General features: G+C 38.9%; 3 protein-coding genes across 3 annotated transcripts in view; 1 reads left to right on the forward strand and 2 right to left on the reverse strand.

The window, feature by feature from the left end:
* Positions 1–1,633, reverse strand: part of LOC134750471 (uncharacterized) — an 18,227-nt gene extending 16,594 nt beyond the window's left edge. The window contains exon 1 of the mRNA XM_063685631.1: positions 1,339–1,633. The gene's annotated coding sequence lies outside the window, so the exon portion shown is untranslated. The remainder of the gene's footprint in view (positions 1–1,338) is intronic.
* LOC134750489 (uncharacterized) overlaps positions 1–16,168 on the forward strand; it is a 23,303-nt gene extending 7,135 nt beyond the window's left edge. The window contains exons 2-17 of the mRNA XM_063685667.1: positions 2,193–2,479; positions 3,745–3,914; positions 5,065–5,204; positions 5,789–5,957; positions 6,706–6,867; positions 7,591–7,718; positions 8,693–8,769; positions 9,525–9,606; positions 9,952–10,011; positions 10,528–10,607; positions 11,647–11,718; positions 12,409–12,481; positions 12,883–13,012; positions 13,622–13,831; positions 14,203–14,317; positions 15,944–16,168. Of these exons, the coding sequence (XP_063541737.1) occupies positions 2,193–2,479; positions 3,745–3,914; positions 5,065–5,204; positions 5,789–5,957; positions 6,706–6,867; positions 7,591–7,718; positions 8,693–8,769; positions 9,525–9,606; positions 9,952–10,011; positions 10,528–10,607; positions 11,647–11,718; positions 12,409–12,481; positions 12,883–13,012; positions 13,622–13,831; positions 14,203–14,317; positions 15,944–16,064 (2,076 nt within the window). The 3' untranslated portion in view covers positions 16,065–16,168. The remainder of the gene's footprint in view (positions 1–2,192; positions 2,480–3,744; positions 3,915–5,064; positions 5,205–5,788; positions 5,958–6,705; positions 6,868–7,590; positions 7,719–8,692; positions 8,770–9,524; positions 9,607–9,951; positions 10,012–10,527; positions 10,608–11,646; positions 11,719–12,408; positions 12,482–12,882; positions 13,013–13,621; positions 13,832–14,202; positions 14,318–15,943) is intronic.
* A 68-nt stretch (positions 16,169–16,236) lies between these two features.
* Positions 16,237–21,410, reverse strand: LOC134750519 (uncharacterized). Its single transcript, XM_063685709.1, has 5 exons — positions 21,209–21,410; positions 19,026–19,235; positions 18,777–18,878; positions 17,549–17,694; positions 16,237–16,990 (listed from the first exon to the last, which is right to left on the reverse strand). The coding sequence occupies exons 1-5, from the start codon at positions 21,324–21,326 to the stop codon at positions 16,244–16,246; spliced, it is 1,323 nt and encodes a 440-aa protein (XP_063541779.1). The 5' UTR covers positions 21,327–21,410; the 3' UTR covers positions 16,237–16,243.
* Between the last annotated feature and the right edge of the window lie 5,618 nt (positions 21,411–27,028).

Here is a 27,028-nt window from a genome sequence, read left to right on the forward strand (position 1 = left end):
AGAGGACTGCGGGGAAGCAGTAGCACTAAGTTGCACAGGATGGTGACGAATGGCGCAAAATGAAGGCCTACACCCGAAGGGTAGAAAAGGGCTAAAGAGAAAGAAAAAGATGGCTGTAATAACATAACAGCCCATATTCATCGCTGGAACTCAATGTTTTAGCCCCAGGCCCTGTAGTAAGTACTAGCCTCCCTTTCTCGGTAATCATATAGACTGCCGCCCCTATTGTCTGGCTGTTCTAGGCCGGGGCCTACTGGGCCTTGGGGCAAATCCGCCACTGACGATGCTGTAGTGAAACTGTACAGCCAACTCTAGAATTGTTGGACACTGGGACATTTGTTACATGAACAATACTGTTAATAGTTTCAATATAATTAAATTAGTATTGGAGAAGCATTACAGCTTAATATTCTGTTAATTGATGCAATCTAGTGTGTATACTTGCCTAATTTTAGGTTATTGAAACATATGATTGTAAACAACACCATTATCCTAAAAACCGAATATGTGCTAGGTTTATACATGCAATATACACAGTACTTATAACAATGAGATAAAGAAACATGCCTAGTTTAGTTAAATAAGGTTAAATTCTAACCTCACTATTCTTAACACATCTCATTTACATATTTTCTACAAATTTGTTCTATCCACATGTATAGATAAGTAAGGTTATGTGAATGTAAATATTGTACAAACGAACACTTAATATCTTGAATAGGCCTTAGTTAGTTTCATTGGACTTTTCTAACGTCTATATATACACATTTTATCATGATATGCGTAAAAAATTTGCCGAAAAAACCGCGTACACAGATAAGCGGCACTCATCCACTCAATAACTGTCAAAATGTGAAAACAATCCAACTATCACGTGATTACCTGCAGTTTACAGTTAAACTGCGCTCAACTTAAGTGATAAACTGTTAATTACACGCGCACGGATCAACTAACGGTACTGGAAAGCAATTGTTGCAAAAAAAACTGCACCAGATTTCGTTCTAGGTTAGGTCACGATTGTCCGATATTTTTCGCTCTCTGTACACACTGGACGTTACGAAACCACTCCAAATTTCTAAATTACGTTTATTTAAGCGGTTTTAAAAGTTTTTAAGAGTTTGTAAGGAGACATATATGTAAACATTCCCAGCGTGAAACGAAAGCCCGCGCGCTACTCCTAACCTTGATAACGAAATAAGGTTGATACAGGTTTCTAGTTCAAGGTCTCATGAAAAAACTGAAGTCACATGAAGGCGTTACACAAACAAAACTGAAATATCATTGCGACCCGCACAAAAATCTATTTTGGGACAAACAACAGATGAAAAAAGTACTAACCTTACGGACTCAGGTGACGGCTTTATCCATGTAATTTGCACTTGAGGACTTGTAGGCCTCTATCACAAATTACACTACCAAAAACACCACACTAATATTTCCTTTACACTTTCAAACACGATTTGGCACTATAACTAGTTGTTTTTCGTAAAAAATTCACACTTTTCACGAAACATCACATGTTACGAACTTCACGACTGCAAAATTTAGGTGTTGCCACAACAAAGAAAATATGTGATAAGAGGTTCAACACACGTACACATGTCATACATTGAAAATACCACAAGTTAAATTTCACGCGGTTTGGTCAGCTCGGCTGACATTACTAGAATGTTGTCTTGGAGTTGTCTCACTTGTCTCTAACCGTCTAACCATCGTCTAACCCTAATAAAATATGTAATAAATAAAGTAAACTTTCCGCTATTCACAGCATCGGTTATCCCTTCCTATCCATTATTTTACTACCTACTTTGGGGCTTTGGGCTACCCATTGTTTTGTTCCGGGTAGATATTGGGATGATTCTTTGAATAGCTGCACAGGTCAAAACAAGAACAGCACCTTTTTTTGTTGTAAACAGTTTTTTTCTTAAATATTCTCAAACTACCCATGTTACGTACGTAATAATAAACTGCGATACATTATAATTTTACTGGCGCTTTTTTAAGACCCGCCGGCAATGGATTCTTCCCTCTTATCTTAGCACTTTCTTTGGTCGCATTACGATGTTTTCCTTAAATTTTTGAGGAAACCTGACCATTTAAAAACCTTTTGACTCTTTAAAATAATCTTTGTTTAGCTTCTGAGAAAAAGCAACAAAACAAATTAAAAAGAACACATACAATAATTATTTCAGATGTCTCAACACTCATCTCGGGAACGTAGCGCCACAATCGCCGAAGGAGATGGACTAGCGGTGATCAGAGAAGAGCAACCCAGTGCTTTCGTCTCAAAGGATGATGTTTCAGTTAAAAAGGACTCTATCCATTCTCAGAAACCTGGTAGCATAACCGGTGCAAAGTTTGGCGATGCAGACGTCGAAGCTCTGCTTGCTAAAAGAGAAGCTCAATTAAGAACAGAATTTGACGATGAATTAAAAACACAATTAGGTATGCTACGGGAACGATTTGACTTCGTGCTGCAGTAAGTATAATGTTACAAAATAACTCCTATTAATGGTTTTAATCGCTATTAAGTAGAGATAAGGTGATAATTTTATTTATTTTATTGTTCAAGTGACTAAACTTTAAAACTTATTGTCTGTAAGGATCGGTATATTTAAAACTTATGAGATTTTCTTGGCAGTCTAGTGGTGTTTTCATAAATGTAGCAGCAACAGCATCCTGGGGCTGTTTGCGTATAGGTTTGACTGCCCCATTTATGACAAATGGAGGCAAATAATGCTTGGGCTTGTGTAAATTTTTATTTTGTGAATTATTATTATTATTTTTGTAATTATTAATTTTTGTAGTATTTATTTGCATTTTCTTTTAATCAATAAGGATTTAATTGTTATTACTTGTTGTATATACTAATATAGAGTAAGGCATTGTTACTAACAACATTTTTATGGGCCCCAGGCCTAAAATAAATGAATATTTAATTTGATTTTATAAATGTAATTGAGTGGAACTTTTGCAAGTTAACAAAATCTTAAATCCTCCAATTTCTGATGAAAGTCATGTCTAATATTAACAAAATGAAGAATACATAAGGCGTTCCATGCCTATAGGGGTATTCCCATGGAAAGCCACAAATATATCAATAGGTACATATTTTGACCCCCAGAAGACATTATAGCTTACAGTAATGTAAATAAATATAAGTAGTAAAATGATGTTGTTTTCATTTCATGGGAAATAAATAAATATTATAGGGACATTCTTACACAAATTTACTAAGTCCCACGGTAAGCCCAAGGAGGCTTGTGTTATGGGTACTCAGACAACGATATTGTATATAATATATAAATACTTAAACACATAGAAAAATATTTATCAGTACTGATAAATATTTTGAAATATGTCTCACGATAGTTTAAGTGCGAACATAGAAAAATACCCATGACTCAGGAACAAATATCTGTGCTCATCACACAAATAAATGCCCTTACCGGGATTCGAACCCAGGACCATCGGCTTCACAGGCAAGGTCACTATCACTACCCAGACCCACTAGGCCAGAGCGGGCGTCAAATATCCCACAATTGTTTTATTTATTTATTATTATTTATTTGATACACTACCAGCTCTTGGAGCTGATGCGTGATATCCAGCACTTGTATTTTATTTTGCACATTTCATAGTTCTAAAATGTGTATCCAGCAGCCTATTTTTGAAAGTGTTCCCATTATCCCTTATGTGACAATATTTCCAGTTTAGTGTCCAAAATTGTTTGCTTTCTTACAGACATGAACAAGTCCGCTCGTGTTACATGTTACGGGAAGCTCACAGGGAAAGGAAGGAGAAAGTTCAAGCTCTACAAACACAGCTAGAATGTAAAAACATGACTGGTCTGATGTACGTTATGTGCTCAGAAAGAAGGAAAGCCAAATTGGAAAAGATGAGGATTATTTCCGGTAGGTTTACCTAATAATCCAATCTTATTCTTAATAGGTATAACTATGCATATTCATTAATTTTACTTTTGTTTGATTGATTCAAGACAATTTTGGTGTTTTTTTTTTAATCGTTTCTTATCCATCCATCTAGAAAGTGTCAACAATAATCAAGGGCCTGACACTCTTTGATATAGAAAGACAGTCTTATTGCGATTCCTATAAGAGAAAAGAGAAAATAGTGCCATGCTTTGTCCTTATCACCGACCGGGTGGCATCATAGATATGAGGCGATGGCGAAATACCGAAATTTATAAGAGTGAAAGAGAAAAAATCCTATGCTGCCAAAATTTTATATTAATATTCTTTCTCTTACCCGCTCGCTCGGTGGCACGTCTTTAACTACTTGTATACTATGTCTATGACAATAATAGAATAAATTAGTCAGAGATCAATTATTTTAAACTCCACGTGTGCAAGGGATTCTCAAATACTTTTACATAAACAACACGCAGTAAAAAAAAACGTGCTCTGTTAAATAATATGAAACGCTATTCTTCAGAATATGTCATACCTACTTTCAAAAATCACCACGCGAGATTTCTATGCATCTGACAGTTGCGAGCACGTGTGAAGTGCCTTTAGCCCTTCAAAAGGTCAGAAGCGGCCTGAAATTAGCCGGTCGGATGACAGACGCTGTCGGACGTTCGCCGCAAGACAAGACAATGCCACCTTTTTAGAATTCCGTACCCAAAGGGTAGGGACCCTATTACTATCACTTCTCTGTCCGTCTGTTTGTCTGTCCGTCTGTCTGTCTGTCACCAGGCTGTATCTCATGCACCGCGATAGCTAGAGAATTGAAATTTTCGCAGATGATGTATTTCTGTTGCCGCTATAACAACAAATAATAAAAATGTACGGAACCCTAGTTGGGTGAGTCCGACTCGCACTTGTCTGATGCACGCTGCGTCAGACAAATGTGCACGCAATCATTATTAAATGTATGAAACCGATATGCGTCACGACACAACACAACACGACGCAACAGACAAATGTGAACCGGGCTTTAGCTTGGTCTTACTCTAGTTAGATCGTGACAGGCATGGTTACAGGCGATAAAACCGCGACTATGCTAATGCCGCTGATTTACCTGCCTCCCACATTGTTCTAGAGTACACTAAGTACATTCACACCCTCCAAGACATCCTCACGGAAGGCCAGCGCCTCATACTCCATCTATCTCGAGGGTACAAGACAGCAGCTCGCGTGGATCACGAGTGGCGACAGAAAATGAGAAGCATTATTAAAGAGGTATTTCGAGGAGGGGAAAATAAATTTAAGGACTTGTATCCAACATTTTTGGATCTACATTTTATACGTACATACAAGTTTTATTGCTTTTTGTGGGAGATAAGAGATAAGCACATATAAAATTAAGAACAAATGATGAATGCTTTGTGTCGATAGTCGATGCTCCATGATTGTATACTAAATACATAGATATTAATATTAAATGTAATAGAAAATAACCTTAATAGCGCCTGACAGAATAATTATAGACAACTTGTTGCATTGCTAATAAAATTAACAAGGCACATTGATTAAAATCTTGACGATTCACGTATTACTACGTAACGCACGTACGTACGTAGAATTTTTACTTATTTCCAGAAATCTGAAATTATTTATTTGCATTTGGCATTGATGATACATTATGGGGATGTTACCTACAATACATTTATAACATTTATTTATTTCTTATAACAATTATATTTCGTTAATACCTAGTTGTTGTGTGTGTGTGGCCTTATATTACCTACGCACGGTGAAATACCTTATCACACACGACACGAGAGGCACTTTGTTCGCACACAATATGTTCTCTACTATCGTAGTTCCAAGAATACGTGTACCACTTCGCCGGCGGCACGCCCGAGTCCAACCAGTACGTGTTCGACTTACCAGCCCTGCTGAGGACGGAGACGTCTATCGTTGATGACCCTGAGGAAGACCCGTGCACGTGTGAAGGTGAAGAAGAAGAAAAAACGGTGGTAGACGAAGATGGTAAGTATTTTAGGGTTTCGTACCAGAGGGTAAAAACGGGACCCTATAATTAGGTACTAAGAGTCCGCTGTCTGTGTCTGTCTGTAGCTGTAGTAGTAACTATTTATTAATCTGTGGCTGTAGACAGTTGAAATTTTCACAGATGAATGTATTTCTGTTGCCGCTATAACAACAAATACTAAAAACATAATAAAATAAATATTTAAGTGGGGCTCCCATACAACAAACGTGATTTTTGTAAAAACGGGACTACTAACTTCCGCTGTCTGTCTGTCCGTCTGTCACCAGACTGTATCTCATGAACCGTGATAGCTAGACAGTTGAAATTTTCACAGATGATGTATATCTGTTGCCGCTATAACAACAAATACTGAAAACAGAATAATATAAATATTTAAGTGGGGCTCCCATACGACAAACGTGATTTTTTGCCGTTTCTTGCGTAGCGGTACGGAACCCTTCGTGCGCGAGTCCGACTCGCACTTGGCCAGTTTTTTGCGTAATGGTACGGAACCCTTAGTGCGCGAGTCCGAATCGCACTTGGGCCGGTTTTTTATATTACGTCTGTGGCAAACAAGCATACGAAGCCACGCGGCGCAGCTGAAGACGCGGGTTTTTCCCGCCTCGGCCACCGGTGGACTTGGTCACTTTTTCTTTAGTATGATATCTACTTCAGTTAATAATTGAAGTTATATGTTATTTTTAGTTCATTCGAACATCACTGATTATTTTGCTTCTCATTATTAAGGTGTAATAGAAGATAAGACGTGGTGGGAGCTGCTAGAGTCCCCATGCAAACCGTTCGTCATGTTCGGAGACATGGCAGAGTTCCTACCCCCGCAGCGCCGGCAGGTCGTCGCTTCCGCTAAAGAAACTCTTAAGTCTGCACCGCCTAAGTGGAAAGATTATGGTATGAATATCTATACTAAATACACTAGAGATGCCCCAACACATATGTTTTCTCCTTCGACCCTGTCATCGGCATTTTCCCACCATTTGGAGTAGGTCCAAGTCGTCCCGCCATCTCCTTTTCGGTCTAAAATCGAAACTCAAGGTTTGCCAGCGAGCCAGTTTTTTTATGATCACAAAATCTAGTTACGCGCTTTCATGCGAGGCCGAAGACTAAGCTTCAGAAAAGCCAAGAATGTCATGAGACGTTTCTCATTCCTACCATTCCTACTACTATTGTATCGGTATTCCTCGGCCTGCCAACTTTTCATTTGGAGCTCGAAGCGAAAGGATTTAGGAATCCCTATTTTAAGATACACCATGTCTATATGCATGGGAAATAATGTTTTATTTGTTGAAACCCTCTTTATTATGTATGCTTCATGAACATTAGAACCCTCTTCTCTAATTGGAAAGCCACACTTTATCATGTTTTTTATTAATTAGGTATTTATCTATGTTTACCTAATCTATCTATATTATTCATATCGTCATCCAGTACTATTAGGTCTATTAGTACCCACAACATAAAGCCCGCTCCAGTCGATTTCCCTGATTAGCGAACTAGACTTCACACTCGCGTTCGCGGCTTCGCGCCGTGATTCGCGCATGAGTGTGGAGGACTTATTGTCCTTATTGAGCTTAGGTCGATTTGTGTAAGATTTTTATTACTCTTTCCCTCCAGTTTTTAACGAGATGTTCTTGAAATCCGACTGTCCCCGTGCTGACGTTATCAAAGATGAATACCCGAAGCATTTGCCAATTGACAAGTGGGAATGCCATCAGGCCCATGTGGACAACGACTCCAACGAAGTAAGCTTTGTTTATATTACAATAACGTCCAGTTTTCAACGAGATGGTCATAAAGGTTGAGTACCCGAAGCATTTGCCAGTTGACAAGTGGGAATATCAGGCCCATGTGGACAACGACTCCAACGAAGTAAGCTTTTTTTATATTACAATAAGGTCCAGTTTTCAACGAGATGGTCATAAAGGATGAATACCTGAAGCATTTGCCAGTCGACAAGTGGGAATGCCAGGCCCATGCGGACAACGACTAGCGATGTAAGCTTTATTTATACTGCAATAAGGTCGAGTTTTTAACGAGATGATTCTAAAGCCCGACTGCCCCCGCGCCGACGTCATGAAAGACGAATATCCGAAGCATTTGCTAGTCGACAAGTGGGAATGCCAGGCCGATTCGGACAGCGACTAGCAATGTAAGCTTTATTTATACTGCAATAAGGTCGAGTTTTCAACGAGATGTTCCTAAAGGATAAATACCCGAAGTATTTGCCAGTAGACAAGTGGGAATATCACGCCATGCGCACAACGACTCGCGCAAAATTACATTGCTATCTCGCTTGCACAGTATCCTTGATCGCCGGCATCATGGGCAGGACAGCAATATGATTACGCGCGTGCGATAGAGATAGGAACAGGCGGACACGCTATACATCAAAAATTAATTGCTATCTCGCTTGCACAGTATCCTTGATCGCCGGCATCATGGGCAGGACAGCAATATGATTACGCGCGTGCGATAGAGATAGGAACAGGCGGACACGCTATACATCAAAAATCACTTGCGTTTCTATGTGTGAACGGCACGTCTGTACACGCGGCATGCGTCATTGTGACCATTGTGTAAGTAAGTTGCTTAAAAACAGTACAGCGGCCGGCAAAAGGTCGTCAATCTAGTGTCGCGGGGCGAGGTAATTCGAGTCGGGGCGGGGCGGTGCGTGGCCGTTCTGTATGATGATACTATTACTTATTCTGTGCTTTAGTCTTCCAGATTCGGCAGTCGGCGTATGACCACCAACAGCAATGATATGCGCAACATGGGTTCCATCCTGAAAATTATGTAAGTCTTCCCAACAAAGAGATTTTTCACATCACCCATTCGAAATGGGAAGAGGGGAAATTCGAAAGGGGGAGGGGTTTTTCCCTGCTAGGAGGGATCAGTGGCACTTTTCTTCCCTGCTAGGAAGGAGGGATCAAAGTGACAATTTTCTGCATACATTTTTTTTACCTTAAATAATATTTTGGAACATATAATTACCTCTCATAGGTGATGTGAAAAGCAGCATGTGTCACATGGTAGAAAAAATATTTCCACCTCGGGCGTTAACACTTGAATCCCTCACTACGCTCAGGATTCTATTTTAGAATCCCTTACTACGCTCGGGATTCAAGTGTAGAACCCTTTGCTTCATTCAGGATTCAATGTATGCCCTCGCCGTAAATATGTCATTTTGCTCCAAGGGCCTGACACTCTTTGATAGAGAAAGATAGTCTTATTGCGATTCTTATAAGAGACGAGAGAAAATAGTACCATGCTTTGTCCTTATCACCGACCGGGTGGTATCATAGGTAGGATGCGATGGCGAAATACCGACATTTATAAGAGTGAAAGAGTAAAAATCCTATGCTGCCCATATATGAATATTCTTTCTCTTACCCCCGGTCGCTCGGTGACGCGTCTATAATTACTTGTATGAGACTTGTATATACTATTGTGACAGAATCTACTATTCCTACCACGAACGTCATGTTGTTAAAGTTCCGATAATTCCGATAATCATCAAGTGTCCTTCATTATTTTCACTTTGTTTTCAGCACGTCAAGTGGCCTATTACCGCCAAAAACCAACCTGCTTGCAGCTAGGGACTCCATGGAGATCGCCTCCTCCACCAAAGTTGTAAGTTACCCTTAAAGCCTTTTCACACCGTCCGATCGAACATTGACTGTATCGGTAATACCCTAGCAACTGCTTTTCTCCAAAAATCAGAGGGCCTACGGGCCTAGCCAGGCCAATCGTTTCACCGTATAAAGCTTAGAAATAAATAATTATGCATTCATCTTCAATATACAATACAGTCTGGCAAAAAAGAGTAGAAATTAAGTGGCAACACTGTAGTGTCGTCCCTTTCAAATCAATCTAAGAAAACGGGACGACACTACAGTATTGTCACTTTTTAATTTCTACAATTTCTTGTCGGACATTACCTATTATATATCTACTCAAGCTGTTTCATAATTTCAGCGAGGAAAGAAGAACGGCTTTGATGTAAAAAACGTCTCCATCTGTATTGCAAGAACGAGAGTAAGTGTTTTTCAATGATGATGGATTGATGGCAAACAACACCCCACCCCATCCCATATTAAGCATACCGTGAAGAATACAATATTGCAGAAAAAATATTTAAAGGCATTATCTCTTTTACACACACGCACCTAGTATGAAATAGCAAGTTGAATTCTTTAAAAAATTAGCAGAACACCTGATTAAAAAAGCCTATTATACATTAAATGAATTTTTTCACGACCAATAATTATATTTAATAAAGTACCCATTATATAACCTTGTACAAAAACCTCGTTCTCCTCTTGAATAAACTGTTTGCTGTGCCCTACAGGGTGTCATGTTGTACACGATTCTATGTTAAGTATAGGTTAAGATACAATGTGATATGCAATAAAGATTATGAGTATGAGTATGAGCATTTTTGCCGTTTTTTTAAATCTGGCCTCCGCCGCTGAAATGCTTGGTTACCTCTTCAGTAGGTGATATGAAACCTATGTTACGTTATAATCTTTGGTCTTATTGTTTTGTTTTCAGTCGTCGAGTCTACAGAATTTGGCGAAAGAGTTCATGCCCGGAAAAACCAACAATATAAACAAGTCAGACCCACCAGTCAGGTAAGGCTCACGTTGTACAAAACCCGATGATATAAAGAAATCCAACCTACTAGTCAGGTAAGGCTCAATTTGTACAAAACCCGACGATATAAAGAAATCAGACCCACCAGTCAGGTAAGGCTCACTTTGTACAAAACCCGACGATATAAAGAAATCAGACCCACCAGTCGGGTAAGGCTCACTTTGTACAAAACCCGACGATATAAAGAAATCAGACCCACCAGTCAGGTAAGGCTCACTTTGTAAAAAACCCGTCGATATAAAGAAATCAGATTTAGACCTACCAGTCGGGTAAGGCTCACTTTGTACAAAACCCGACGATATAAAGAAATCAGACCCACCAGTCAGGTAAGGCTCATGCACTTTGTATGATGATTGATGAATACAGCTCAACAGAACAAGAACGCATAATTTGTTAGAATCTTCATCAGAAAATTACTTATTATGCATAACTTTTATAACAATTATTGATTGTGGAAGAGTTGTTGTGTCTATAGTCGATTACCTACTTATGTAGGTATAAGAACATTTTTTCCTATGGCCTACCGTTTAAGAGTTATTTAAAAAGGGTCCTTTACAGAGATTTGTCATCAACATAATCAGCCGAAAGACAGCATTTGGTATTTGACCTTCCTCAAGAATCTCCACAACGGACAGTCGTCGAAATTAGGCCAGCCGGTGGGAATCAATAGGGGGTATTACTGCAATGTTCTGTCGTCAGAGTGCAGCAGTAGCACTTATCGTAAACCATAGAGTAACTTGTACATACTATGCCTTAAACGGTTTTTTTTACAAGTTTTGACAGATAATTTGTTACGAATATCGAGGCTTCCGCGGAAAGCATAAATCGAAATTTCGTTATCTGCCTCTCTATCGCTTGAATATGCAAGAGTGATAAAGAAGCAGCTAGAGATAACGAACTTTCTATTTGCATGTTTCGCGGTAGGCCCTATCTTTGTGCTAGTAGCGCCCTTTATGCAGAGTTGCGTAATATTCCCTATTTGAATTGCCGACAACTGATAATTATCTTTTTTTATAGTAAACAACATCGCCTATCTGCCGACACTTATGATGAAGCGGAAGTTGCGGGGAGCACCAAAAACGGTTTAGAGTACGTATGGAGTTCCAAGAACGGGCGTAACCAAAAAATGGGGGGGATTGACATGCGCTGCACTTAGGGTCGGTTGCACCAAACCGTCTGTCACCGTGAAAGCGTTCGCAAAATTTTACTGTATGGAAATTTTCATAGATCTCTGCTGCAACTGGCCCCCACTTGTTGCAACTGGCTCTTACTGCCATAAAAGAGGATACCAAAGTTGAGCCAATTTGTTACGGTCTTGATCTTATTTTGATACGACCGAAATGATTGTCAAGGTCGCATCAAAGCCAATTCAAAACCATGACGAATTCTTATATTAAAATTAGACCCGACCTTTTGAATTAAGGATATAAAGTTAGAAAGTGGAACCTGGGTTTTCGTACCTAACAGTTCCGTAAAACCCACTCAACTATAATCCCGCCCAACCATTATATTTCTATGGTCCAAAATGATTATTTGAATGGCGTAGTTCTATAGCAAGATATGGACCTTGGTAAAGAAAGAGATTCAACCTAACACCAAGAAAAAAATCCTGATTGAGAATAGGCTTCATAATAAATATTACGAGTTGTCGCCTAACTAACTAGGTAGGTATTTGAGTCTACTATTAAAGTTGAACGGTACACTTATAAAAATATTCTTAGTAGGTATCTCAAAACTGTGACCACTTCGGATGCCTACAGTACTGTTTTTCTTTTGCAGAAGCATTCAAGACAGCCTGCTTGTCATACCGTCCCACAAGGCAGATAATGACCATAAAATCAATTATGAAAAAGTGAGTTCCCTTTTATCCACGCACATATCATAAACCCTCTATGATGCGTTCAAAAAGCGCAAATTACGCCCAGCATAAAGTTGAAATACTTAGAACAAATTGTCGTATCTGCGAAGAGGGGGACGCTGGGCTGGGTCTAGCTAGGACATTAGTAAGTAGATATTTTTCTAAATATAACTAGAATAGAGTGTCAGGCTCTCAAGGAAAAGGCCAAAGAAGACTGAAGATTGCTCCACCGATAAGAGCAAGTTTCTGATCTGATCTGATATCATCTATTATTTGCCCATGCGAATCATGCGACCCTCCTGACCCTTCACGCGGGTCTTATATGCGTTGGAGACCCTTTGAAAACATTGTTGATGCCCATGAATACCATAACTTTTAATTATTTCTTTTGACAGATCTGCCCCATAGAGAAATGCCAGCGAATGCAAGTGGATTCCTTTATGCGTTCATTACCAGCTTACATGCGTGCGAGTCCGTACATGCTTTTTGAGCAAACCTTCGCTGAGTACGAGACATGTTCTCCTGGTGAGTGTTCATTCTTTATTTGTGTCAACTAGTACTTAGTTCGACATGTTCGATAGAGTCAGAATAGGGGGAAGTGTCTGCTAATGCATACTTTTTGAACAAACATTTGCCGAGTACGAGTATGAGACATGTTCTCCTGGTAAGTGGTAACTCTTTATTCGTTAACTAGTAGTTCGACATCTGCACGTTAGAGATAGAGTAAGAGAGAGAAGGAAAGAGAGAGCCGATAGAAGAGAAGTGTCGGCATGCTTTATGAACAGACCTTCGCTGTGTATGAGACATGTTCTTCTGGTGAGTACTTATCAACATCATTAAGCTTAGTTAAGGTATACTACCAGAAATAGTATGAATACACCAAGCAATAACTTCTAGCGACAAGTAGGTACTGTCTTATTATATCAGAATAAAATTTATTTGGATCAGACAATAACAAAGAAACAGACAAAAACATACCTAAATTGTAGCTCTGCGGTTTGTATCCACTAAAACCGTTTCCAACTCAGTTTTGGTGTACATTTGTTTCAATAATGTCCAACAAGAACTTATAAGGAAAAGACAACGATCTGAACTTACCTAAATGTTCTAATTCCAAAATGTTCTCGTCTTCAGAACAACTGCAAATCCTACAGCAGCGCTTAGAGCAAAAGCAGAAAAAACACATGCCTGAAGAAGAAGACAGCGCGTCTGCACCAGATTTCGAACAAGCCGTCGATGGCGTTGGCGTGCAGACTTCTGACGAGCTGATCACGGGGCTCCCGCCTTGTACTTGCAAGGACCCTTATCCGTCTATTGCTTCTAGTACTACTAGGATCTTTAGAGGTTAGTTTAGAAGCAAATTCAGCAAAGTAGTACACACTTGATTGGGAATCGTTCGATGGAAAGTAAGTTTAGAACTGGTAATCGAAATGCAATGAGGGTAGACTGGTCAAAATATTGTTTGACGATTTGGTGAACGCTATAGTACCCTGCTGATACCCTTACCTTAGTTCCAGAAGCGCAGGGTTGATGTGTCTCCGCAGCCTTCCTAAAATGACCTCGGTGTATTAAGGATAAGAGCCTGTGTAGCTTCATCTTTGCAATTCAGGATTACGTGGAGAGCTGTGTGGAATTGGCTGACACTGACACGTACCCCCCGTGCAAAGCTCATCTTGAAATGTGCATAAATGTTAATACATTTACAATTATTCCAGTGGAAGACCTTCTCCCGATGAAAGAGGCCCTGGACGAGATCACGAAGGAATGCTTCTACAACCAAAACATCGTGTTCGACCGGTTCAAAGTAGTGGGCCAAGAGAGCAGGCATTCGTAAGTATACTGACATTTGTAGACAGAGTCAAATGATGGTCGATGGTCCCTATCGACAGTTCGACATGAAGGAACTTCTATTGGGACCATCTTTGAACGCGAAACGTGAGAGGTATAGTTTTCCTCGCCTGGGAGAGATCACTCGTTAGCGATAAGGCCGTCTTTTGACTCCTCTGCTTTTGTTGAACGATTTTTTCTATAAGATTTGAAGAATTTACTCAATTTCTCTCTTGCTGTTATGTAAATGTTAAGCATTGTTACTAGCTCACCTTTATTTATTTTATTTTTTATTTTTATTTGAAAATATGTTACATGACTTTACAGAAATCCAATGCGCCATGAAACTTAAAATTAACATTAAACAAACAGGTTATTAAAAATAACAATCAGGTACAAACAAATATTTACAAATAACACAATTACAAATAACTATTACTAATTAAACTTTCACGGATGTAGGCCTCGCATCCATCACCTCACAGAATCTCAGGCATTCATTTCTCACAGACGCCCATTTATATGTGTGTGATTGAAAATCGTGGGTTCACACCTCGGTTTTACTGTATACCTATGGCAGAAAAAAAAATCTCGAAAAAATGCAAGAAGATGACTGAAAATTCAGTCAGGATTAGTGATGGGCAGCGGTAACATTCCCGCTACCAGTAAGTTTCCATTTGGGAATGTTACTAGTAAGTTACCAATGTTACCAGTAACATTCCCAAAAGCCGGTAACATACGAAACTGATGATAGTGATGACTTATATGAGATAAAATAAGGTTCAAAACTTATTTTTTTAGTACAACTTACTCAAAAATATGTCCCATAGTTCTTAATTCGCTGGCATAAGAGCTATGGGATCAATTTTATAAATTTGGTATACAGATAGTGAGCACCGGGGAAGGACATAGAATACTTTTTTATCCCACTCACCCCTTAAGGGGATGGAAAGGGGAGTTGACACTTGTATGGGGAATCAATAACCGCTGAACCGATTTGGTAGCAGTGGTTGATTTAGTTTGGTATGGAGATAATTTGGGTCCTGGGGAAGGACATAGGATAAATATTCGCGGGCTTGGTTTCCGCAACTCGACTATTTTGCGTGGGGGTGAAAAGGGGAGTGGAAATTTGTATGGAACCCAATGAAACCGATTTAGATGAAATTTGATATGGAGATAGTCTTAATTGTTTGGGAGGGTGTAGAGTAGTTTTTATTCCCGAAGTCATCCTGTTCTCTTCTCCACTCTTTTAACACTCACTCAAAGTGCCGCTGGTAATGTATGATGGAGGCAGCTCAAGACCTGGAACACCTGGAGTGCTCCTGGGTGCAACGGGTCAGGGGTAACAATCGCTCAACGTGCTGCTGGTAGTATATGATGGATAAAGCTCAAGACAATGTGGAGTGCTACTGGGAGCAAAGGGTCAGGGGTAACACTCGCTCAACGTGACGCTGGTTGTATATGATGAGGAAAGCTCAAGACCTGGAACTCAGGATACTCAGGATTCTTAACGTTTTTTTTTCAGTTTTATGTGTACACCACAACCGAGGTTTCATTTCAACCGAAGATTTTTGACCACCACATACAATATGAAAGTTTAATTAAATACTACAATGAATATCCTTTTAGGTATAACAATGAAACAAAAGGTAAAGAAGAATTCAAGAAGCTAAGAGTACAAGAGATAAAGAACATCCTGAGAAAGCATCCCAGCATGCTAGACCTGTTCCAACCCAACCCTCAGTGTTAAAACACCAGTATGTCTATCTTTTATAAATTTTATTACAAATATTAAAATTATAAAAAAAACACGCTGTATAAATTATTGTAACCCTAATTGAAACAATTTGAACAGCACTAATAACGTTTTATAAATTAAAGGCAATCACAAATTAAATAAATTAGTACATAGATACAGACAAGTTCAATTCAGATATAATTTTCATCGGCAAAAAATGTGTCTGTTATTTCTTTTACCTCCTTCTTGATGCTATCCTCAATGGTAATCACGACATCTTCCACAGTATCTTTGAACTCGTCCATAAATTCTTCTGATCTTTGCTCATGCATTTCAAATTCCTTGAACACGTTTGATTCAACATTGTCAACATCAACCTCATACTCTGCTACTTTTATATCCAACGTACTCACACGTTTTATCAAACTGTGTTTCGAATTGCTTCCGTTTCTGAAAGAATCCATTGACTCGACTTTCAATATTCTTTCTTCAGATCTCTTATCATCTATCTTAGTTTTGGATGTGTCTCTAAGGTAAAACTCTTCCAATTTAGGTATTTTACTAAGAGATTCAACTTTCGCTACCATAGGTTTGGTTGTACTATATATAGGAGATATGTTATCTTCAGATTTTATCAATTTTACTTCATCTTTGGATTTATCTTCAAACTTTATCAATTTAGCCTCTTCTTTGGATTTGTTATCTTCAAGCACAGGTATTTTACTAACAGATTCATTGAATTTAAGTGACGCTGACTTGCTCAGAAGAGGCACTGAATCAGAGATCTTGGGGGAGGGCGGGGAAGGTTCAAAAGGAATGGATAAGCTGTTTACAAGAGCTTCAACCTCCTTTCGCCTGGTTTGTTTCCTCTCCAGCTGTTTCTGTAGTTCATCTATTCGCTCATCTTTTAATTTCATCAAGTTGTCTAAATGTTCCACCTAAAAAGGAATATTATAATATAAAATTTATAACAGAGACAAACTGCATTTATCCTAGTCATTGAAATGAAACGAGATCGCATGTCGAGATAGTAAAACATGTACAGACTGAGATGAAAAGTAGTTAAGTAGTCAGATCAAGTCTAGCGCAAATATCATTGTAAGATTATCTTATATTGGGTTACAAATCGATGAAAATTGTTCCAAAATAGAACTTACTTCCCTTCTTTAGTATCCAAGGTGGACATTGCTACAATGATTTTAGCATAATTAGTAGGTATCGAAGTAAGACGACGGAAAGAGGGTGCCAGAAAGTAGCACCGAGTAAAAAAAACGTTTACTTATTGGGAATCAAACCGAGCGAAGCGAGGTGAGTCAGAACCCAAAATTTTAACTACTATTGTATTCGTCGTAGTTAATGGCGTAAGCGCCATCGACAATAAAGTCACTTTTTATAGATACCATATATAATGTGAAGGAGGCAGATGATTGAATAAAAAACTGTAAGAAGCCACATGAGGCCATGCGAAGGAGTAGAAATAAGACGAAAAAAAAAACCTTGTTTTTAAGAACATCGTTGCACTCCTGCAAGTCCTTGAGCTCCTGCTTCAGCGCGAGGAACGTGTCATGGCTGACCACCTTCTGCTGAATGGTCTCTAGGATGCCGTTTACCCTGGACTTCACGGGTACCACCAGCACGTGTTCTGCAAAGAGTGTTTCAATATTAAGCCACAGTTAGTATTTATGAATAATATTTATGTTTCACCGTGAGATCAAACACGAAATTGCGAAAGATTTGGCTGTCCCAATTGTTCCACAGAAAACGTATACAGTTCTAGTAATTGTAACCGTACCGTAGTCATACATACTTATAATAAGCAAACACTGGTTGGTGGTTTTTTTAATGTAAACCACTCATCTTTTATTGTAGGTAAATCTCGTGTCATTAGTAAAGACATTTTTTTTAATTCTACACTACTGAGGACTTTACATATTATCAACGTTTTTCCATTGCAAACTTTCGCGATCGCGAAAAAAATTTGTATGGGGAAAGAGTCAACACCAATCAGTAGTTCTAATTAGAAGGTGTAGTGCTTTTAGAAAATATTTTAAGAGCGATGGGTATGAAAAACGCCGTTATCAATTTATTAAAGACATGTTAGTGTGCCGTCCATTTTTGACACCGCTTGAAAGAAAAAGTCGGATGCTTTAGCTGCCATTATCATGTCGAATCGCGTCTATCACACGCCATCTGGATTCGAGTCTGCAGCGGTATCATGGTCGCCTTTTTATCACCTGACGCAATGCGTCACTTTCGCACTTACATATTTGTTGGAACGTGACAGGCATGATGGTGATAATAAATAAATAAATAAATTTTATAGAACATTCTTACACAGATTGACTAAGTCCCACGGTAAGCCCAAGGAGGCTTGTGTTATGGGTACTCAGACAACGATATATATAATATATAAATACTTAAATACATAGAAAACACCCATGACTCAGGAACAAATATCTGTGCTCATCACACAAAATAAATGCCCTTACCGGGATTCGAACCCAGGACCATCGGCTTCACAGGCAGGGTCACTACCCACTAGGCCAGACCGGTCGTCAAAACCGGTCGGTGATAAACTGATAAATGACAAAGAGCCGATAATTAGCCCTACTGGACTCGAACGACGCCTGGGCGCGTCATGCATAGACGTTGGGCAATGCTGGTTCGAAGTTCGCAATATTTTGCGACTCTTGAGCTGGTATCGTACTTAAGAAGGGTACTAACCATCATCCCCACAGGCTTCATAATAGCTGCCGCCGCTGTCCAATGGCTCTTCTCCTTCCTTTGACTTGTTCAGTTCCTCGTCTCGATGAATTTTTTCTTTAACTGGAACCCATAAATTAAAAAGTTCAGTTGGGTGTAGGACCCGCTCGTTTTGTTTTAAAACCCGGACCCTTGAAGAAACTAATTAGTGACCCCTGCTATGTTATTTTAGTACCTAAGGAATAAGGAATAAGAATAAGGTTAATTTACCCATAATGAGTACGCGCTCAATAACTCCCGGTGCGCAATTCGAAAGTTGCTCCATAGTTGAGCAGCACAGGTTGAGCTTTAACTTTCTTAACACTTTCCTGTTGAGTGTCATCCAGTTGTTGAGCTTGAGCGCGTGGCTGTTGCGGGGAGGGTAGTTGTGCATCTCAACCAGCTTTGGGTAGTACACGCTGAGGATTTCGGCGAGGAGCACTGTAGTGGAAATGGTTTGATACAGTGTTTGATAGGAAAATCTTGATTAGCTAATATGTTATAACTTTCTATAATTATGCCAATACACGCATAAATAAAGTGCAAGTCAGGAACATTAAACATGTTTCACGTACCTATATATTTAAGAGTCCGCAGCAAGCTCGGTTCTCCATACTAAACGTAGTTACGCTTTCATTTTAAAACGACTAGCTGTATTGCTCTGAAACGTTGTACTTACAATAGATTAAGGTATATCTAGTCCTGTAATTCGTTTATGTAGCTACAGATACCATAGTTAAAAAAAATACAGCGAATTTAAGTTTTCCACACAAACTTGTTTTTGCTCTATTTTCCTTTGTTTTATAAACTGGAGCTATAGAAACTAATTACAGGACTAGATATTTAATATACCTCATGTTATTGTACGAGTGTATGAGTATGTGCAAAGTTTCATTACAATATAAAGCGAGGTTTAGACTAGCAAGAACTTGCATGCAATTTACGTTACATTGCGGTATATGATCAAACTTTTGAATGCAGTTCACCTTTTAGTCGGCAATGTAACGTAAATTGTATGCAAGTTCTTGTTAGTCTAAACCTTGCTTCACGTCGTATAGTTTTAAAATGAGAATGGACCTCGTTTGTATGAGAAGGTGAAATTCAGTCGAGCTTGCTGGGGACTCTTAAGTTCATTAAATCATTTACTGTAATAACATCATCCGCTATCACTTTCTGATCAGACAAGCTAAATTAGTACAAGCTTGCGGTACACATGAGATTTAATGATAATTAGATATGCAGGTAGGTAATTCCTACATGGATCTAACACAAAACTGTGTTCACACTGTGGACAATAGTTAACAGCTTGTGGGCATGTAAGGTAATGATTTTATCATAATATTGTCTTCGGTTACCGCGATAGTTACTCATAAAATAAAACTATAAAAACCGGCCAAGTGCGAGTCGGACTCGCGCACGAAGGGTTCCGTACCATTACGGAAAAAAACGGCAAAAAAATCACGTTTGTTGTATGGGAGCCCCATTTAATTATTTATATTATTCTGTGTTTAGTATTTGTTGTTATAGCGGCAACAGAAATACATCATCTGTGAAAATTTCAACTGTTTAGCTATCACGGTTCATGAGATACAGCCTGGTGACAGACAGACAGACGGACAGACGGACGGACAGACGGACAGCGGAGTCTTAGTAATAGGGTCCCGTTTTTACCCTTTGGGTACGGAACCCTAAAAACGGATTATATCGCGTATATTGAATTTACCACCACCCGCAGTCACCCGTGGACCACGAACGCTGCAAAGGGTTCGAAACGTCGGGATGTATTATAAATTCAATATACGCGATATAATCTGTTTTTATAGTTTTATTTCATGATTTTATAATACTTATCCAAATAAAAGGAGTACCTTTTCATGTGGATAAGAAAATTAACCTTTATAGCCCGTAACTTTTTGGTAGGTAACAGGAAAGACGTAAACACAGTTTTGTGTTTAACCCACATGCAGCCAGATATTAACGCCCTCGTAAAACACTTGGTGTGGTCAGTTTTCCCTAGAAATGCAGAAAGATAAATTTCTTCGCCCGCGCTGATGTTTACATTTTTATCAACTACATTTTTTACCCCCTTTTTTTTTTTTTTTTTTTACCTTCAATGATTCAGGTTGTGCGTTGTCTGTCAGTATCTACCTATGTACATTATATAACGGTTTTTTACATTATGTATGTGTGTTTTATTTTTATTTAGGTACCTATCCACCAATTGTGCATGCCGTAAGTACATACGGTCAAGTCTGAAAATGTAGATACGGATGACAGTAGGTCGTGTATACATATTTTTGGGACTATGTTCGTATCGATATTTTTTTAGACGTTACTACCATATTGGTTTTGCTTTAGCGAACTTGGCTTATTTCAGAAATTGAAGTGTATGTTATGAATTTAAGTTTACTAACCGGCATCAGAGAAATCCCTATTTATCTTCTTTGTAGGCCTCGATAATTTGAAGTTATCCACCCACGTCAACACTGCTTCGATATCTGAAAGCGGGATGGGGGCATTGAATGCCGACATATTTTTGTATTTTCCGTATTTATGCAATTTTTGCTAGTTTGTGATTGACGTAAATGCTTGACATTCGGAGTGACAACGTGCAGTGTTTTTAAGGGCCAGTATATGTGAATGAGGTGCAAATGTAAAAAGTTCGCATTTATTAACAGTTACATGAATAACTCTGACCACGCTTTATTCTGAGGTACGAACGCATACATAGTACCTATCAATATAAGCTCCTTACTTGACGTAGCACTTGGCATTGAAAACTTATAGCGTGGTCCGATTCTAGTATTTTTTTTGCATTCCTATAGGTACCTACCTAATCCTAATAGCTAGCCATACACGCACGGATTTGCCCGTCGGATCTGCCTGAAAGATGTGTCTGGCGGACACATCCGCCGAGAAATAGACACAGATTTGTCCGCCGGACACATCTTTCAGGCAGATCTGACGGGCAAATCCGTGCGTGTATGGCTAGCTATTAGTGGGAACCTAGAATTACGTAAAATACGAGTGAAGTGACATGAAAATCGAAAATTCGAAAAGTGAAACTAATAGATATTAATTGTTGCTTGGAGTTGGAATTACAATTTGCTATAATTTAGGTCTAAGTATATTATTCAAAAGACGACACAGTTTTTTAAGAGTAATACATTATACAGTGGACAATGTAAGCATTCAATGTTACAAATCGACTTGCAGCCTCTATCAACTCAGAGAAAGTGCTAACTGTACACTTCAATGCATTTTACCAGTCCAGCACAACTTGAGCTTTGCTCTCCACTACTGACAGTAACTATAACCATAGACATAGGGATACTAAGACGTGTAGTAGTTTTTTTTTGCAACTTTGTGATCTGCCATTCACTTGCGGAACGCTGAAATCGTCAGATTAGTGAAATAGACACTTTTGTAGGGTCCACATCCCCTTTGAATCCCCTGCATGAATCTGACGCGCTCGAGTAATTTTTTTTTCCCCTCACTAGCTCGGAAAGCCGTCTTTTATCCTTTAAAACAAGCGGGGAAAAACGCATTTTATCCACTAGTGGGGAAAGTAATTTGACCTTGGATGGAGCGTGTTTAAGTCACAGTCCTAAAATTTATGCTTATGTCATCCTAGTTCTGTGGTTTAAGTAGCTTTTGACAGATAACAAAACGTAAAACGCTCATAATAATGGTTCGTTCGATATTAATTATCATTAAATAAATGGTTTGAGAATTTAATAAAAAATACCAAATTTTGCTTTATTTAATGATTTTAAGTCATAAACCTTAAATTCCATAAGAAACATTTGTTTTTTAAATGATGTTGAATGTAATTCTGAACGCACAAGTTGAGTCGATGCAATTTCAAAACGCATTGTAAGAAATGTCAACATTGTCAACAAAATTTTTCTCACCGGCTCCGACACGTAAAAATGCACAACTTCCAGAGTTTTCTGTTATAATATCGTATTATCGTTAAAAAAATAGCGATTCCAGTGACGAAGATGATCTAACGCCTGTGTATGTTGCACTTTCCTCGCTATAGTGAGGGGAAAAGTTTTGTGTTACACACGGGTGCAAATGTATTTTACTTCTCGTGTGTTGAAACACTCGCTACGCTCAGGATTCTATTTTAGAACCACTCGCTACGCTCGTGGTTCAACTATAGAATCATTTCGCTTGCTCGTGTATCAATTCCACACTCGCGGGTAAAATACAACTTTGCACCCTTGTATAACAAATAACTATTCCTCATTTTCTACCCTTCCGTATGACCACCCTGCCTATGTAAACCAGCAGAACGTACCCTTGTTATCAGATACATATTTAATTGCGCGACTGACACTACCAAAACCTGACGCACTCTAGAAACTTCACATGATGTTTTTTTACATTTTTTAAAATCTGTAGCTGCTCGCTAAAAAAGAAAATATTTTATAACCTTTTTTTTCTTATCATCTAATCTTTCGAATCCAATAATGTCTCTACGACGCTCGTCTCGAGTAACTACACATTTTAGCACTGCCGGCTCCCCGGCGGCGTTAACTCATGCGAAGCCGAGGCGGGTTGTTAGTAATTTCAAAGATAGATATAACTCCGTAATAGATGGATACAGTCTAAGGAAAAAACGTACCTCGAAAATCGTTCAGAGGGCGCTACTAGTTTTGGCCTACAGTCGTATAGATGGCGTTGACGGTTTCGTTTGTTATTTAACAATTTTAACGCATATCAGTGAAAGAACATGGGTCAAAATCAACAAAATAATTAATGCAAATAAAAAAAATCATTTATCTATATTTAAATACATTTTATCGTATTTTTACAAATCTTCAATTTTAGTTTTAAAGTGTGTCGACAGATGGCAGTGAATTTACTGGGGTTACAAAATTTACTATGACTGTACCGCTCTAGTATAAGTTACTCTATGGTAATTTCTTACTATACTTGTCTTAATATTATTTGATCTATGCCATAATACAAGACGTGTTGATAGTTCAAGAGGGCTCAAGATAAATTGGACGGTTAGGCGGGACTGGTGCATTTTGTGAAATTGCACTTTCTATATGCAGCTTTTGATTAGTTTTGATGTGTCGTGTCATCTGTAATGAAGGCTTGAATTCTAGGATAATGTGGGCATGACGTGGTTAGATACATTGATCGAGCGTTAGCGAAGGTCTCCGTTTCAGCTTGGTCAAAAAATGCTTTCGTATGTCCGGATGTTCTCTGCAGGTCGCATTTCTTAAGCGATTCTTGTGAAATTTTGTGAAAAGGTTCGGTAGTTAGATATATTTTTCTTTCGTTTCGTTTTTTGGTCAAAATTGCACAAATTGACCTAAACGCCCTAAGCGCCAGTAGGGTATAATGGCACTTAAGACTAACAATTTGTGAGCTCGCTGAGATAGTTAACAAAATATATATTTAAGTAAGGTTGCCAGAGCTCGAGGGAGAGGAGTGTTAGGGTCGGCAACGCGCATGTAACTCCTCTGGAGTTGCAGGCGTACATAGGCTACGGAAACTGCTTAACATCAGGCGGGCCGTATGCTTGTTTGCCACCCACGTAATATAAAAAAAATATAAAAAATTACATTTTTTAAGCTTACCGCGAGGTCTACACTCTACAGCTCACAGAAGCCGCTAAGTACCTATTTACCTTATCAGGGTAGGCTAGGTAATAGGTATATCATATGGGTAGTTGGGTACCTACCTACACTGAATTGCAAAATATGGACGCGTAAATTCATCCATAATATGTACTTATAGGTATTTAAACCTTGCAATTTTGCATCGCTATAGGTACATCTTAGTTATTTATATTTTGAACGTGAAAAACTGATTCGAGTGATTCGACACGCACTTGGCCGGTTTTTTATATTTTTTCCCTTATTGTGATCTTGACACTGTACAGGGTGGAAAAAATTACCGGGCCCTGGAGGGAAAGTGCTTTTTGAAATTTTTTGTCGGTTCGATTCCCGGGCGAGACAAGCGAATAAAAAAAAACTTTGAATGCGGTTTTGTTTCTTTTAAAAAACCGGCCAAGTGCGAGTCGGACTCGCGCACGAAGGGTTCCGTACCATTACGCAAAAAACGGCAAAAAATCACGTTTGTTGTATGGGAGCCCCATACCAGGGGCTACTAACTGGAGCCATAACTGGCCACGCCCCACTAAACAAGCACTTACTAACCATGCGTGTTACAGATAGCCCCCTTTGCAGGGCATGCGTGGAGGCAGAAGAGACAGCCGCCCACGTCATCCTCGAATGTCCAGGGGTGGCAGAATACCGGGCTCTGGGGTTCGGGGGTTGGGGCTCCGGGATCAAGGGTCTGCTAGGCTTCCTGGGAGAGTTGGGTTGGCAAGAGTAGTGCCGTCAACCCATCACGCAAAATAGGCGCATTATATGACGTCGAGTTGCGGAAACCAAGCCCGCGAAAACCTATAACCTATATATATATGGGAGCCCCATTTGGATATTTATATTATTCTGTTGTTGTTATAGCGGCAACAGAAATACATCATCTGTGAAAATTTCAACTGTCTAGACAGTTCACTCACCGTTCATGAGATACATCCTGGTGACAGACGGACAGACAGACAGACAGCGTAGTCTTAGTAATAGGGTCCCGTTTTTACCCTTTGGTAAGGTTTTAAGGCACTTAGGGCCCATAAATTTTTTCCATACTGTAAGTATAATAAATTAATAATTTTTGAAGCTATTAGCTCAGTTGGTAAAGCGATTCTCAAAATTGCGAGTTCTAATCTTGCCCGATGATTTTCCCTTTTTTCGTGAATTTCAAAATAAGTGTCCTAACGATTTTTACCAAATATAAGTAAGTCGTTAGAGTTAAAATACTGTCTACAAACACTTACATCCAAAACGGAACTTGCATTTTGCATTTCGCCTATTCAAACACCATCGTACAACAAAACATCTAAACTTCTAAAACAAACCCATTGCATTTTAAATATTGAAAAAATATCGACCCTATTAACGCTGACATAAATCTCAAATTCGAATACCTGTTTATCTTAGATTAAGCTCTTTCAATAACAAGGTGACGAAAGTGCGAAATTATTGACCTTATTAGTTTTTAAAGGAATGTCAACTCTATTTTGTTAAAAAGAAGATTCATATTACAACAACGAAAATTGACTACAATAGCAAAGTAACAAGGTACAGTTGACTCAAAAACTTGTGACGTAACATAACAACTCAAGATGACCGCGCTTTCTCGACACCAAATATAAGAAATAATTTCTATAAATATACTTGACTGTCGTGAATGAAAGTGATATTAAAAGTGGACACTTCTGGAAAATAAAACAATGGGTTGTACAGTTAGGAGCAAAAGCTAAGCGGGTATAAGGTGGCCAAAAGGATATGCACACGACTGTTCAAGAAATTGTATGTGGTTTTCGCTACATTGCGGTGTATATGGTCGATCAGTCGATCTCGAGTTAGCATTGTATGGAATAATGCATGCTATTTTTTGAACAGTCTAAAGGGGCCCACGTACTATCAGTCCGCCGGACGATATCGGCCTGTCAGTTGTTCGGAACTGTCAAATTTTTGTTCTAACAGACCGATATCGAGACTTCCGGTTCGAGCGCCATCTTGATAGTTAGCATCGTGATTAATTACTTTGTTTTTTGCTTATTAATATTGTTTAAAGTGTAATATCGATAGCTTATTATACAGTAAACTAATGTGGTAGTGTGCAGTGAATGGAGAATTAATTTTGAAGCGCGTTTAACCACCATCTTGGAGTCAACGGCCGGTAGTCCACGTGCTTCTTGTAAAGACTAGCTATCGATTTACAAGAGCTAACAAATCACCGTACACTGTCTTGTACAACCGTACAATTTTTGTCGTTTGTAAACCTCTCAATACCTTGATACTGGCGAAATAGTCCCACTGGGCTGAAGCCATAATTTTAAAAGAAGAAGAAGAAGGTCGATATCGTCCAGCGGACTGATAGTCAGTGGGCCCCTTAAATGGGGCTTTAAGTAAACTAAACTAACTAACTAACTATTAGATTGGATTGGAGATCGGAAAATAAAATAACACCATACTTAATACGATTAATTGATTGAAGCCTCAATAGCCATCAAAATCCGTTGCGTATGTTTTAAAGATCTAAGCATACACAGACATCCATCCAGAAAGCAGGAAGTGACTTTGTTTTATACTATGTAGTGATCCCTTACTGCTGATGTTAGAAAGAGCCGCTCGGGCCTC

Source organism: Cydia strobilella, chromosome 20 (genome assembly GCF_947568885.1).
Source record: "Cydia strobilella chromosome 20, ilCydStro3.1, whole genome shotgun sequence".
In the NCBI taxonomy this organism is placed as follows: domain Eukaryota; kingdom Metazoa; phylum Arthropoda; class Insecta; order Lepidoptera; family Tortricidae; genus Cydia; species Cydia strobilella.

Coding starts and splice junctions, on each gene's coding strand:
- LOC134750519 (XM_063685709.1), bottom strand. CDS start 21,326: ATGTCGGCATTCAATGCCCCCATCCCGCTTTCAGATATCGAAGCAGTG. Junction 18,879..19,025: donor TGAGCGCGTACTCATTATGG/GTAAATTAACCT, acceptor TATGGGTTCCAG/TTAAAGAAAAAATTCATCGA. Junction 16,991..17,548: donor ACGATGTTCTTAAAAACAAG/GTTTTTTTTTTC, acceptor ATTCCTTTTTAG/GTGGAACATTTAGACAACTT.